A 16,508-nucleotide genomic window follows, 5' to 3' on the forward strand; every position below is an offset into this window, starting at 1 on the left:
TGATTTTGCCACTGTCAAGTTTCGTTGTATTTAAGCTTGTGTGCTCGTAGAGCATGACGTTGTTCGGTAGTTGCTTTTAGTAAAAAGATAGCTGGACTTTACTAAGAGCCACGATGGATTGCCGGGTGTTGATTAAAACATGGTTAAACGTGTTTCAAGATTAGTTTTTCATTTGCTGCACACTTCTACGATAGTTCACTGCATAATAAGCTATCAATATTACACTTTGAACAATCAGACCAAGATAGGTTGGCAGCAATATTGACAGCCCAGACAGTGAAATTGGGTACTTGACACATGTTGAATATTATAACAAAATTTAGTTAAATGGATAGAAAATGAGCCATTGTAACGTTGTACGAATACGTAAAAAAAAAGAAAGAATTTGGTACCATTCTATTCCTTACACTTTATTGAAAAATAAATTGTATAACAACTATACACATAAACGCAATATTTTAGGGTCAAAATGGCAATTTCCTTGATCTTCCATACATTTAGGACTATATGATGTGACGTCACATCACCTTATCATTTTGTTAGAGGCGTTTCAATCGTCGAGTGCGAGCGTCAGACTTTAACTCTCATTTCTGATCTTTGTGTTGCTTAAATGCCATGAGTTCCATATAGACATTTGATCCTCAGGAAAATCAAGATCGTTTGACATTATTTACAAATAACAGTCAAGTAGCCAATTATGACGTATACTTAACATTTGCACAGGCTGGGCTATCGAAATCGCTGCTTGCTTTGCTTGCTATATTTGTTTTTAAGTTCGAATCCCACCCCTTCGCTGTTACAAGAAAGCAATTGTTATGATTCCCTCCACCGCTCAACCGTACACACTAAACACACAGCTCTGCAACCGCGCGGCCTTCGCTCGTCATGTACAAGCTAATCCTTTTACTAGTTATATTTATCTCAGTAGAATCCCATAGGAATACTACTAGAAAACTACGAACGTTTAGAGGAGAGTTAGACAGCTTGTACAATGTATATGATCCCTCTTATTTGGCCATCGTGTGGCCTACTATAAGAAATGGTGTGCATTTGGCGGTTAATAGTGAATGTTTTGGCGATATGAAGGTGTTTTTTAGTGATTACGGTAGAGGGCGAGCTTGGACCTATATTGGTAAGAACTAATTTTATTTCATACATACAGTATTTATTATAAGAGCTTGGCAAAATTTTCATCATTTAGCATTTCTTTTTCCATAACTTTCGTTTTTAACTGCAAGATTGATTAAACTTGTGATAAAAAAAAATCATCCTTAATAAACATAGATTATCTATCTTTTCACCTCAGCAGCTCGAACAAGCCTACTTTCGTCACTCCAGGCAGTGAGACAAGCTTTCGTCACAATGATGATGCCCTTCATTCATGAATGTAAATAAATGTGGTTAAGTTTACATCATGTTGAATTTTTTTAACATTTAATATGTTCTCACTACTGAGATGAAAAGTTGTATGTGTCACACGAGAGCAAAGTTATTTTACATCTCGTGTTATCGAGTCCCTCGCTACGCTCAAGATTCTAACTTAGAATCTTTCGCTTACTCGGGACTCAATTTAACTCTCGTAAGATAAACCAACGTTCCGCTCTTGTTGCACGAATAATTATTTTCTATCAGAAGCTATTTTTGTGTCTGTTTATTTAATATTTTTATCCTAATTGATAAATAAATAATTCAAAATTCAAAAATTTATTCTGCAAGTAGGCCTCGAGGGCTCTTTTACAAGTCAATACAACATTTATAGTAACATCATATAGTGACATGAAAAATACATAACAACATTTATGAATACAACAGCCAATACCTGGGTAAACATTACATTATAATAATCTTAAAATAAATAATTAATAATTAATGTATGTATGTATAGTGTGTATGTAGGTATATAAATGACAAGTCAAATCAGTACAGTCACGGACTTTATTATTAGTATTGACAACCACATTAGGTTAACCCCTAAATGGCTCAACTATTAAAGTCCGTGACGATTCCTACTTATTTAATTTTATGAGCAAACTTTAAACATTATTAAATAAAATTTTAAAATCATATGCTTTAAAATGGTAAGCATTTTTTCATTTTAAGTGCGTTAACGTTAAGTGCGTTTGGTAGCAAAATAGGTAAATAAACTGTGAAAAGAAAACTAATAAATTTGTACATTTTGTAATAGGAAACCAATATGAATAATACCTTCATAGGGTAATGCTCGTATCAGTTTATTATGCATAATAATTATTACCATAAAAATGTTGAACTACGCTTAACGAATTTACACTCGTGCTGTAGAATGACTCATTTGTAAGTCTAATAGCCTACAAGAATTTCAAATTTATATTAAAAGTGGCCAAAGAATTCGTTGTTATTTTTCTACGGCATATTATTGATATTTTTAACATTGTACGTTTGCGTTTGTGTATCAAAGCTAAACGAGAATATTTTAAAAATAATAACTTTTGATTAGAGTTTTAATTTTTTTTATCTAATGAGTACCTACTTACCTAGGTATAGTTTGTGTCATTCTAGATGACGCGCAGATTTATCAAATTTAACGTTTAATACCATGACATTAAGAGTTAAAGCACGCGTCGTCCTGAATGACACGATCTTATAACGAAAAGACGTTATGGAAGGTAGAGGCAAGGAATAAAATCTCCATAGGCAGAACGGTTGCAAGTGTCCGGCTGTCAGCTATAATTAATAGTTCCAAATCTCTCCATCGTAGCGCTAGAGTAGCTAAGAACCTAGGCATCATTGACAGAGTGAAGTTTTCAAGTATCATAGGTATTGTAGCGCCACCTATTTATGGTTTTTTGTCGGACACTTTTTGGTATATGGAGATTCTATTCCTTAACCTTCCATAATCTAAGCGTGTAATGTATCATTATTAACGTTGTGCTTAAGCGAACCGTTACCCCATAGCGTGATACAACTCATTACAACATTTTCACTGTTTGAATAATATTGCACGCCAACTCTCGCTAGTACAATTATGTCTGCCCGGGAAAAATCAACTCTGTTTCATTGAGACAAGGAAAACGAATTTTACCTAGTCTAAGATTCAATCGCATGTATGTTTTTATAGGTTTTTTCCTCTAATGTCGTCGACCGTCTAGATTTATTTTTTAAGATTCGTTGAAGACACGGCCGAGTGGCTATGTTAGTGCGATCGATTTTAATTAATTTAATGATTGTGTTGTGACATGATGCTTTTTGTCATGATGGCGGCAAACGATACTATTACCAAGAATATGTCGTTGTATTATCTCATTTACTGCTTTGATGGTCTGGTTTAAAGCGGTGGACGCCTCGGGTCGCTACAGCTCTGGAGCCTACAGCGGTCGCCGCCACTGGCTCGGCTCCAAACAGCAATGCCTGGACTTGGTGAGAATTATAACAGATCTAAGTGTAAGTCCACTCAGGCACGCTGGAGTTAGGCGTGCAGCGGAGCGGGGCGTGCGGCGTGCATGTTAAACAAATGTAATCGTATAGGAGCGGCCTTAGTGCACGCTGCTCGTGTCGCTTGTGAGCCCGCCGCCACGCTGCACGCCCCGCCGTCCACTCAGCCCTTACATTACACTAAGTAACCACGCTTTGTTTTTTCTATCGCAATGTATAAGGGGGAGTTCTCTTAGGAATTGTTCAGATTGATCTCTGCCGCTTCTTTCGGTCATCGCTCTACGCGACATTTCCATTTTTTTTAATACTACGTCGGTGGCAAACATGCATACGGCCCGCCTGCTGGTAAGCAGTTACTGTAGCCTATGGATGCCTGTAACATCAAAGGAGATACATGCGCGTTGCCGACCCCAACACCCCACACTTTGGTTGAGCTCTGACAACCTTACTCACCGGCAGGAATACAATAGACAATGTGAAAACGCTCTAATGATGCTAATGAATAGGGGCACATTTTTCAGGATAAGTACAGAAGTACCAGGGAAGATAAAGAAGTTTTGGCGAAGTTTCGCGACGACGTGTACCTCAATGCCGTGCTACGGAAGGATTTTACCCAAGGTAAACACATTTAGATAGAAAAAAGAAAATGTCGTTCTATCTTAAAGGCCGGCAACGCAGTTACAACCGCAGTGAAGAGTGTCCATGGGCCACGGTAATTGATTTTTAATTTTTGTTATTAATAAATAACTTATTTACAAGTAAACATTTAGGGTAAAAACATAAAAAGCACACTTATAAGTTAAAAATTTGTCCCAAGTCTGCTTGATAGGGTGCCCAGAAAGCTAGCAGCAGTGCCCCTCTGGATAGTGCTTATCCGCTATGCGAAATACAGGCCAGCCCTCTGGTCACCCGAAGCCTCTATAAGGCGCTTTGCTAACTTTTCATAGTGCGCGCTAGGCCCCCACGGTCCCAGGGTTTCCACCCCAAACGCTGCAAATATGTAGCTACTGACATACTGAAGAGACTGACATACTTGCGACGCTTGAGGCTTCGTTTTTTATCTTAAAAAAAAGGTGTTTTTCATAAACCCCCTTTTTACAAGCTTTTATTGAGTTTCAACTGTCCCGTTGTCTGTAATAATTAAATTTGACCACTTCCCGGTTTCCAATAAAGCTGAAAATTTGCATACATATGTAAGTTGGGCGACAATGCAATATTATGGTACCATCGAGCTGATCTGATGATGGAGACAGGAGGTAGCCACGGGAACTTTGTGATAAAACAACGCAAACTAATAATTGTGTTTGGGATTTTAGAATTTTAATAATCGTCAATCACGACTAGTATAACCTGATATCTATAAAAAAATTCGCTATTCGATAAAGTTGTGTTTTAATATGTCGTCAGTTAACAACCACCACCTTTATGGAGAAGGGAAAACTTTTAGTGATATGTGTTAGAATGGTCAGATTCATATGCACCGTTTTTCGAAGTCAAAATCTTCTTCTTCTTTTAAAATATGGCCTCCATCAAATCTATGATGATTTTGCCAATGTCAAGTGTCGTTGTTCAGTAGTAACTTTTATTTGTGCTCGCAGAGCATGACGTTGTTCGGTAGTTGCTTTTAGTAAAGAGATAGCTGGATGTTACTAAAAGCCACGATAGATTGCCGGGTGTTGATTAAAACATGGTTAAACGCGTTTCAAGATTAGTTTTTCATTAGCTGCACACTTCTTCAATAGTTTACTGCATAATAAGCTATCAATATCACACTTTAAACAACATTAATGAGCAAAACACAAAAAAATATTCTCGAGACGTCTTCGCCATCTTGAATCTCAACGACAACCCCGAAGTCAAAATGTATTTTTATATTGTTTATGAATTGACAGCAGGCTCTGACGGACCGTTGACAGCGCTAGAGAAACTCCACCGAACCAGAGAGGCCCCCGTTCATCTGGCCTACTCCGTCGTGCGCCTCCACCTCAACGTTACTAAGCTCGACTTGGCTAAGGTATGTACAGCGATCTGCTGACTTGACAGCAGGCTCTGACCGACCGTTGATAGAGCTAGAGAAACTCCACCGAACCAGAGAGGCCCCCGTTCGTCTGGCCTACTCCGTCGTGCGCCTCCACCTCAACGTTACTAAGCTCGCCATGGCTAAGGTATGTACAGCGATCTGCTGACTTGACATCAGGCTCTGACCGACCGTTGATAGAGCTAGAGAAACTCCACCGAACCAGCCCCCTCGCCCCCGAATCGGCCCCCTGCTAAGTTGCATTATTAATGGAATTCGTTCATTGGCTTGGCATTGGCATTTTTCTGCTAGGTGTACTAGCTGCTAACATCCAAGAGACTTATCCCCTTATTCATAAACGTCTACTAAAGTTGACAAGCCGCTAATAATCGTTCGTCCCTTTCCATCATACCAACACGTTGGGAAGGGACAAACGATTATAAGCGGCTTGTCAACTTTAGTAGAAGTTTATAAATAAGGGGGTTAAACTATGAGCCATCCTTAATCATATTTGTTTAGTATTACTTGTTAACATATTCATCTATCAGAGTTCGGTCAAAATACACTTCTATATTCTTTTTTACAGAGCCTAGAAGTTATCCAAGGCCTGTGTCTCCCCCGCTCCTGCTCACCAGAAGACGTGACCGCCATCATAAACTTCTCCATTATGATTACCGACACCCTCAAATCTAACCACACCACCCCTAGGACTGTCAACATCATCAACTCCCGACGCATAGAAGTCACATATGACCCAAGAAATGACTACGCTGCTATCACCCTATCAGCTATCACTTTGGGCTTAGTAATTCTATGCATAATAGCTACTTTACTAGACTACGACTTACTAAAATGCCGGAGGAATGTATCAGCGAAAACGTTCAACGTTCAAAAGTACAATAATGATTTGCAAATTCACAAATCAAAAGATGAATTAACTATTAACAATGTAGAGAATTCTAATATCAATCTGATGACATTAAAGAAGTATAAGCAAAACGCAATGCCTCAAACGCTCGACGTAGTATCTTTGGAGAATACTAACAGTTGTAAGCGTTGCGGCAAGTATAAAAAACAATGCGTGAACCCAATGAAGAGTGAAGTTTACCAACCATGCCCTCGAGTCAGATACGATAACTCCATATCTAGCTTGAAAGTTAAGAGGAGTGTATCCCAGTATCTGCTGCTCTGTTTCTCTCTAAACTATGGGTGGAAGAGGATTTTTAATACAAACATGGCGAATAAGGATCTGTCGATTATGCATGCGTTCAGGATTGCGACTACGTTTTGGGTGGTGTTTATACATGTGGCGACTATGGTCAGTTATTTGTCAGGTTAGTACTGTCCTGTTTTTAAAGAAAACCGGGTTGCACTCCGGGAGTGCATGCAGAAGTGGAAACTTGAATATTAACGTTGTGCATTTTTAATATTTTGGAATAGTTAGGGTATCATTTTGCACGTATTGCTTTAATTATCAGTATAAAAGTACTATCATTTACTTATGTGGTAAAATACAATATTCATTTATTGCGCTATCATACACAAACATAACAATTTATATTACATTATAAACTGAACACTTCAGAACTATTACAATTATTTAACATTAAAAAGTTTATCTCTCAAAATCAACTTCCATCCATAATTTCAACGACTCTTACACCATCATCATTACTAGAACCATCATGGAGTTTTTCGATCAGGCATACGTGTCCGTCTTACGAATTTTCAATCTGACTAATCTGTCGGTCACGTGACCTGTCGCGAGTTTAACATTTTTTCCCCATCACAAAAAGCGCACAGCGCCGCTAAAGGAGTTTTCACTTCATAAACTCGTCGTTACAAAAGGGGTTACCAGTGTTAGTACCTAAATGAATATGCTGAGTATGTGTGTTGCAGACAACGATCCAGAGATGAACAGCAGCAACAACGTGTTCATGATCCTCGCCACGGGATCCTTGGCCTTTGACACGCTCTTTTTCGTCAGGTAAAAATAATACTTGTTATTTAGATATTACGTAACTAAAGGTGTACAATTTCAACGACTAAATCTATCAATTTTACATTTTTTCTCTAAAATCGTTACCGGGCTCTTAACTCAGGTTACTCGTGGCAAAGATAATTAAAAAGACCAAGAGTGCTCACTCCATGAAACGGTTTTGTTACCAAAAATACTATTATTTTCGTAGTCTACATCTAGCGTCAAGTAGCGGAACTCTCAGTACTGCTACTCGACAATAGATATCGCGGCAAACAAAAAGTCTAATGCTCAACGATTTTCAGCTAATATTATAACCAGAGTAAGCGTAGGAGTTGAAAATAGAGTTCCGGTTACTCTGGTTATAAATATATAAATAGTTATACAATATAGAAAACATCCATAGCTCAGGACCAATATTTGTGACAAATGCATACATAAAAGCCCTTACCTACCGGGGTTCAAACTCGGGACCTCCTGCTTCAAATATAGTGGCACTATTAGTGACTCATTACCGACCAGGGGGCCTAACGCGAAAACCGAAATTCGCAAATGCGGGGATCTTACTCTTTTGCTATCACTAAGACGTAATTAGAGTGACAGAGAAAAAAGCCCGCAACTGACGAACTTCGCTTTTCGCGGTTATAGCCCAGGATAGGAGGTTCAAACAATAACGATAGATTTTATTATTTTCAGTGGCCTCTTCAGCTCATATCACTTCTTCTACCTGAAGAGCCAGTACAGCGTTGAGGAGCTGGTGAGCTTCGGCGGCGTCTGCGGTCAGATCTTGCAACTGTTCTGTTTTATCACCAACAGGGCCGTCAGGTGGGTATTCATGGGGTATTCCCATACGTCTCCGCCCCGCGTGACAGCCGCCATACATGAGGCGGGGGACAGATGGGAACGATTTATATGAAGCGCCTATTCCCATCTGTGCCCGGCGGACACAAATGGGAATACTGCATCTCCCTTTTACTGACATTGCGTACACTGCGTTAACCGCGTATCATGGGTATATTAGTTCAGTGTTAAGATATGGGCTTATTTTGTGGGGAAACTGTACCAATTTTAACATTGCATTCGTAGCACAGAAAAAATGTATACGTGCTATTTGTAATCTAGCCCCATACAAGACATGCAAACCATCTTTCAAAAGACTTAGGATCTTACCGCTGCCATGTTTATACATCTTAGAAATCTGCATGTTTGTAAAGAGGCATATGTATTTATTTACAACAGCTGAAAGCGCCTCTACCAGAAATCAACGGGATCCTGGAAGGTTGGTTCATAATTGTGTTCCCAGGACAGCATTTTTAACAAGTTACCAAAATCTATAAGAGAACTGCCTGTACATAGATTTAGATACAAATTAATGAAGCTATTGTCTGATAAAAGCTATAACAGTGTAAAAGATTTCCTATCTGAAGATATACAGCCAGATTTGTAGCAGTTTTAAGATTTTTGGATGCTAGTACAACCTGTTTAGTACAAATAGCAGAATAAGCAACCAATTGTCACTTACCACCTAAGACACTTTTGTACCTACTTATTCTTTGCAATACATAAATATATACATACATACATTGGAGCAAGCGATAGAGTTTCGTCGCTAGCGTTTAAGACCGGGTAAAACTCATGGTGAGGGAGTACTTGAGTCACTCAAATAAGAAAAACGTGATTTATAATACTCATTACCGAAGCCGTCGCGGCTAACTTTTAATCTTTTGTCCACAGATTTTCTAAAATGTGTTTAACTCATAACGTCTTTGCTAAAGTTAAATAAATTAAAATGTATTGCAGACTCCTCCCATCCTACATGTACGCGATCTTCTTAGCGTCAGTGTTGTCTCGGGCCACACAGGGAACGTCGGTGTTGGAGCTGCCTGGTGACGTTGACTGCGATCTCACGTGGTGGCGGAATATATTGTACATCACCAACTTATACCCCCAACATGAGCGGGTAAGTTTATCAGTATATCAGCCGGGCATCGAATCCAGGTCCTCAGGATCCTAGCGTCAGTGCTGTCCCGGGCCACACAAACGTCGGTGAGCGAACTCACATGGTGGCCGAATATACTGTATCACGAACGTATACCCCCAACATGACCGGGTAAGTACCGCTTGTCATATTGGCTAGGGCCCCTGCTGGAAATGCTGTCACCCGAACAATTCCTCAAATTAGAGAAACCGGTGCTAATCGAACTCCTGATGAGTCAATAACTTGTTAAAAACAGCGCCGGAATATATAGACGAAGCTCTCAGTCCACATGACTGACAGTATCAGTGACAGTTAAAATATATTGCGATCGGTGAATAACAGTTTTAATTGGCTAAAATAAAATTCTACATGTCATGCCGCCTCCACATGCTTGGTGTGCCAAACACCGACCACAACCACACCCAACACAAACACGGCATCTCCAGGCTTGGCGTTTGGATACATTACACACATTTGTCGAACACCCTTTGCATGTGGAATTGTGGAGGCGGCAACAAACGCCTTGTGCTACCAACACTTCTTTTTCTATGACAGGTTATCCTTGGGGTCATTTTTGAGGTCTAGTCAGACTTGTATAGTTATTCTAGTTTGTTGATCAAAAACTGTACTGTGTGCAGTGCCTTCAAGTATCCTGGTACCTGACGATGGAGACACAACTCCACGCTGCCGGCGCGTTGCTCTGCGCCTTGGCGGTACGCCGTCGTGTCGCGCTCGCTGTGGCTTCTGTCATCGTGTTGGTCGCCACTGCGGGTGACGTGGCGTCCGCTTTCGGCGATTACAGTAAACCGTAAGTACCTGTATTTAGGTACCAATATTGTTAGTAGCTCCAAGTATCCTGGTACCTGACGATGGAGACGTAACTACACGCTACCGGCGCGCTGTTTCTCTTGCTGTGGCTTCTGTTATCGTATTAGTTGCCACGGCGGCCGACTTGGCATCAGCTTTCGGCGATTATAGTAAACCTCCTCTTTCGGAGGTTATAGTAAACCAGTCAATGCGTTTGGCAAGTCTAACAAGTCCTTGACAATTGTTTGTACTTATACGTAATTTTGACATTTGTGTTGGTTAGAAAGGTGTCTCCAACACTATTTATCAAACCTAAAACGCGCCTTGTTTTCAACTAGGATTATTAAAAGGTGCTAAACAAAATTCTTAGACTCGGATGTTAAATCTGCATGGCATTTGTAATGACAGAATGTGGGAATGTCATCATTAATGTTAAAATTGACATGAATGAAAATATGACGAATGACACTTTGTTCTTCAAGTCGGTCAAAGTTAGTTTAGACGGAATCTATTAATTGACCGAAGCGTTATGACGAAGGTCAGCGTTTTAATTCGGGCATTTTGCTTTCGTATGTCCGGATTACGATTCTCCTCTACAGGTCGCAATTCTTAACCGATTCTCGTTAAGTTTTGTGAGCAGATTCTATGATTCAATAGATATTTTTTTGTCGATCCAGTTTTTGGTATTTTTTCAAAATGCGAAAATTGGCGTAAAATACTTACGTTTATAGCGCTTAAGACTATTGTGAGTTCACTGTGATAACAAACTAAGTTTTTTTACTTTTACACAGCTCACAGAGCCACCAGTTATCATTTTCTATTTATGTTCAGAATGGCGGACATGTTCGCGGCGTACCACCTGATGCTGGAGCGGCCCTGGGCGCGGGTGGCGCCGTATTTCACCGGCGTGTTCGCCGGGTGGCTAGTCAGGAGGATGGATGGACAACTCAAGGTGTCAAAGGCAAGTAAATAGTATTTAAACTTACTTCTACCCTCGATATGATTTAAGGTGGAGTGAATTTCAGGCCCTTCTCCTAAAGTCTCTCGCTGAGCTCTGAGCGGATATTGCGGAGCGGTTATAGAATAGTAGCTTTCAGTTCTTTTAAATAAAAATTGGCGAAGATTTTTGTTCTATCGAGTGAAAGTTGTTTAATCATGTTTCAAAGACCTCAAGATTACTATTCATATTTTTTGTATAATAATACATAAAGGGATACGATTTTTCAAAAAACTCTGGCTGAAGGTATGGGTAAGTGGGGTACTCGTATAATTATCCGCGCTGAGCGTCTCGTCGGTGGTGCCGTGGGCCGGGTCCACCTGGGTGACCTTCCTGCATCTGCTCTATCCGACACTCTTTATGTAGCTCTGCTGGCGACACGACACATGCGACCCAACGTATCTCCTCTGTCTAATAATACTCTTTATGTAACTCTGCCGGCGACACGACACATACATAGACGCTGGTACTTCTGCATCGCGCTCTGCAATATGAGCCATTCACTTGAAGCTCTTGTTTCCAGGTGACGTCCACCTTTCTCTGGCTGGCGTTGCAGCCCCGCTGAGCGTGGTGTGGGGCCCGCCTGGGCGACCTGCTTCCTGCATCTGTTTGTCTAATGACACTTTTTATGAACCTAGTTCTGCGGCGACACGACACATAGACGCTGGCACTTCTGCATCATACCCTACTATATGAGCATTTCACTTGAAGCCCTTGTTTCCAGGTGAAGTCCACCTTTCTCTGGCTCGCGTCGCAGTCCGCGCGATGTGGAGCCCGTCTGGGTGACCTGCTTCCTATATCTGTTCGTCTAATGACACTCTTTATGAACCTAGTTCTGCGGCGACACGACACACAGACGCTGGCACTTCTGCATCGCGCTCTGCAATATGAGCCATTCACTTGAAGCCCTTGTTTCCAGGTGACGTCCACCTTTCTCTGGCTGGCGTCGCTGTCAGCGCTGAGTGTGGCATCAGCGGTGCCGTGGGCCGGGCCCGCCTGGGTGACCTGCTTCCTGCATCTTCTCTGGCCCGTGGTTCTGCTGTGGCCGGCGCTGGTGTGCGCTACCAACTATGCTGGTTAGTGGGACTACATGACAACTTTTTATGAATGGTATCAGTCGATCAGGTTTGTTTTGAGGATGGAGGAAATGTATATATGTGACCCGTTGCATTAAATCAATACAAAGGTCAGAAATGATAGTCAAAGTCTGACAAACGCTCCTAACGAAACGGCAAGTGACCGACACTGAGAAGCCAGAAAGTGTGGAAAACAAGAAAATAGGTGGAAAATAGGAATATTGGTATAGTATAGTTGTTTTACAATTAATTTTTGAATATAATGCAAGAAAACGAATGGTACCTACCATAATTTTTTTCATTTTAGGAAGTTTAAAAGAACTAGTATTTTTCAATTTATTGTGAGAAATTGCCTTTTTTTATCAATTTAACTAGATTTTATTATAAAATCTGTTAGCTACAACTGTTTTGTATTCTTTAATGTTTTTTCCCTTTCAACGTTATTTTGTCTCCGCAGGCCAGAGCCGTCAGCTCCTGGACTCCGGGCCGGTAGCGGCGCTCAGCAGACTTTGCTATAGCGCGCTGCTCCTACACGGCCCTATCACGAGAACGGTCCTTCTCAGTTTGGGTGTGCCGCTTTGCTCGCAGACTATGTGCATTGTAAGTTTATTTAATACTGAACTGTCAGTTCTTGGACAAGGACAAACAATAATAACGCTTTCTCTGCTACTACTACTGAAAGTTCCATAAGAGCATCTCGTTCGGTCATATGCTGGCTTTAGCATTTCATTTGTTATATAGTACGTCTATGTTTCATTTCAATTATGGAAGGTAGAGGCAAGGAACAGAATCTCCATATACCAAAAAGTGTCCGACAAAAAACTATAAATAGGTGGCGCTACAATGCCTAGAATACTTGAGAAAATCTAATCATAGACAGCGCACTTCACTCCATCAATAACGCCTAGGTTCTTAGCTACTCTAGCTCTAGCGCTACTCTGGAGAGATTTGGAACTATTATTTATAGCTGACAGCTGGACACTTTTGCAACAATTCTGCTTGAGGAGTTTATGTTCTACCTTCCATAATTTCAATACTATTATACCTCTATGAATTTCGCATTGACAGTAGCGACACTAAGTGGCAATATTAGTTCACTAACTGACATTTGTTCGTTCGGAAATTATAATTATGTTCATTTTCTTCAACATTTGTCTTCAACATTGGGAATATTAAAGAATACTCTTCGTAGGGGGCGCCAATAGCACAAACATAAAACAAAACGCCTTGATGCATCATATAATATTTATTCGCAACAAATTACGTTACTCCCTGAGTTACGGGTTGTGCTAGTACTGCACTCTGGCGGTAGAAAATTTTAGTAATACTCCTTATAAAATTAGCAGTGATGTTTATTACACTGTAAATATTGTATTTACTTGTGAAAAGAAGCCAGAGGCCCATTTCTCGAACCACATTAAGCTAATATGATTAGTGTGTTTTCATGGAATCCTATATGATTTGACATCTTGTGAACTAATAATATTAGTCTAATACGGGCGCCTGGGTCCCATTTCTCGAACGGTATTAGTCTAAAGCCTTACCAGGAATATATGATCACGCGCCATATTGCGGAATTTCATTGGAACTAAATTTACAATACTAAACTGAACTGTCACTGTACATGTAATCTGCAGCAAGTTACATCTGTTCGTGATCTTGGCACAATATTCGATCAACAGCTCACATTCAATGACCACATTGTCAGCGCATGTAAGGCTGCAAGAAAATGCTTAGGTTTCGTAATCCGCCAGTCAAAATCTTTCAATGCTCAAAGTCAGAGTGCACTCAGAATGCTGTACAACGCGTATGTACGAAGCCGACTTGAGACGAATGCGATAATTTGGAGTCCCCATGAACAACAGTACACACTTATGTTGGAGAGGGTCCAAAAATCATTCATCCGTCATCTATACAATAAACTTTATGGTTAGGTACTATCCTCACATGTACCCTAGTCTGTATATTCTCGGAATGGTTAACTACACCACTCTTGAGACCAGAAGAAATGTGGCACTAGTAAAATATTTTTATCTCCTGATTCGTGGCCAAATACATAACCCTCAGTTGCTAGCATTGGTTCCGCTTCGAGTACCTGTCCACAGCAGTATTCAACTGCCCCTCGTCGCCGCGCACTGTTCGCAGTCCCGGCGGCGCGGACCCGGGCATTATCTCACTCACCGCTGCACCGCGCATTGTCTCTCCTGAATGATATATTGGACAGCGACAGCAAACTAGATATATTCCAATGCACTGAAGCTAGTTTTTTGGCAGTTAGTAGCCGATACCTAGAGTCAATAACGACGACCAGCTCAATCAATGTATAGTTAGCAGTAAGTAAATTGTTAATATCAATGCGTATATAATGTCACTCCTTTTAACATGTGTAGCTTGACTGTAAGTGTTAATTTAAGGAATAAATAAATATAATATAAATATAAATAAATAAACATGAGAATAACAGCGCCCTCTTGACAATGATCATATATTTCTGGTCGGGATTTAATATTATAAGTGTGTTGCCATGGCAACCCACACGACTTAACAGTTCGTGGACTAATAATATTAGTCTAATACCGTTCGAGCAATGGGACTCTGGGCTATAACCGCGAAAATCTAAATTCGTCAATTATGAGCATTTTTCTCTGTCACTCTAAAGACGCCTTTATGAGAGTAAAAGAGAAAGATCCCCGCAATTAGAGAATTTCTGTTTTCACTGTAAGCCCCCAGGAGGCCTACTTGCAGAATATTTTTGATTTTTGAATTTTTGATTATTTTTTATTTAAATGTTAATATTTTTCATTTTTTATTGTGGAACGTACCACATTACTATTTATAATAATATACACAATCTACAAAACTTCGTAAAACATTATATTCTCTAAATGCGATCAAGAATACACCGTAATAATCTGTCGGGATTAATTGGCCCATGGTGTATAATAAAATAAGCGCTGGTGGCCTAGCGGTAAGAGCGTGCGACTTGCAATGCGGAGGTCGCGGGTTCAAACCTCGGCTCGTACCAATGAGTTTTTCGGAACTTATGTACGAAATGTTATTTGATATTTTCCAGTCGCTTTTCGGTGAAGGAAAACATCGTGAGGAAACCGGACTAATCCCAACAAGGCCTAGTACCCTCTGGGTTGGAAGGTCAGATGGCAGTCGCTTTCGTAAAAACTAGTGCCTACGCCATATCTTGGGATTAGTTGTCAAAGCGGACCCCAGGCTCCCTTGAGCCGTGGCAGTATGCCGGGACAACGATAGGAAGAAAGAAAGGTGTATAATAAAATTTTCCTTTGTCCACAGTGGTCTTACTTCGCGGGCACGACGCTGCTAACTCTCGTCGCGTCTCTGCTCCTCTGTCTTCTGGTTGAGATGCCATGCTGCAGTCTCCTAAGGCGGCTTTCTGACTGTGCTACCAGTTAAATAATCTGTAAAGCTACGTCCACACTGCACCTTTTTCGTTCAGCGAGAGTACTAACGGCCTTCTAGTCTAGTCGGCAGTGACTGCCTACGGAACGACAGAGGAGCATTCCACGGGCCCTCCCGTACGGACGCATTTTATTTCGTCTTCTTCGGTAGACAATTTCATGGAATGGTCCTAGATAAGAAGCAAAACCATATTTATTTCATACGTAACTATTTCATCTTTGTTATGCTCATTGTTGAACATAAGTTTGTCTCTTTCTCTTGTGTTTGCGGGGGCTCGTTAGCACGCGCACATATCTCGCTTGCCTAGATGCGATTAAAGAGCAATTGTACAATTAAGAGGAAAGAGGACGGCCGATTCTCCATACAAACGTAGTCCCCATTTTCCTCTGGATATTGACATTTTGGAAAATATTTTTACATTATTTTTATGTATATTAAAATTAACCATAGCTACGCCCCTAAGCTTGATTTTTCGATTTTTGTTTTATTATAAAAATTAGGAACAGTTTTTATACAAAAATTGAAATGCAAATACTACAATAATGAAAAATTCGAAAAAAACGTAGGGGCATAGTTGTGGTTGATATACAACAAGTTGTGACAAAATCTTTTCATAGCTGTGTGGAAATAGCTTATGATTGTGACTTATGATCTCTAATATTAATTTTGCTCAAAAATTTTCGATCATTTCTGTAAATTATGATTTCAATGAAGCTTTAATTATATTACACCTTAATTAAGTAGGTAATAGTGAAGTTAAATAGAAACCAATTAATTTATTTTTACTTTTAATTAGAAAATACAATAAAAAA

At 40.2% G+C, this 16,508-nt stretch overlaps 1 protein-coding gene across 1 annotated transcript; it reads left to right on the top strand.

Annotated features, from left to right (window-relative positions):
* The first annotated feature begins 230 nt into the window (after window positions 1-230).
* Window positions 231-16,115, top strand: LOC133527195 (uncharacterized). The gene is made up of 14 exons (XM_061864473.1): window positions 231-1,132; window positions 3,311-3,396; window positions 3,933-4,029; window positions 5,304-5,419; window positions 5,451-5,576; window positions 6,015-6,762; window positions 7,328-7,415; window positions 8,103-8,231; window positions 9,207-9,366; window positions 10,023-10,192; window positions 11,023-11,152; window positions 12,108-12,264; window positions 12,722-12,864; window positions 15,571-16,115. The coding sequence occupies exons 1-14, from the start codon at window positions 886-888 to the stop codon at window positions 15,688-15,690; spliced, it is 2,517 nt and encodes an 838-aa protein (XP_061720457.1). The 5' UTR covers window positions 231-885; the 3' UTR covers window positions 15,691-16,115.
* Window positions 16,116-16,508: the final 393 nt, after the last annotated feature.

Source organism: Cydia pomonella, chromosome 1 (genome assembly GCF_033807575.1).
Source record: "Cydia pomonella isolate Wapato2018A chromosome 1, ilCydPomo1, whole genome shotgun sequence".
NCBI classification, from domain to species: Eukaryota; Metazoa; Arthropoda; class Insecta; order Lepidoptera; family Tortricidae; genus Cydia; species Cydia pomonella.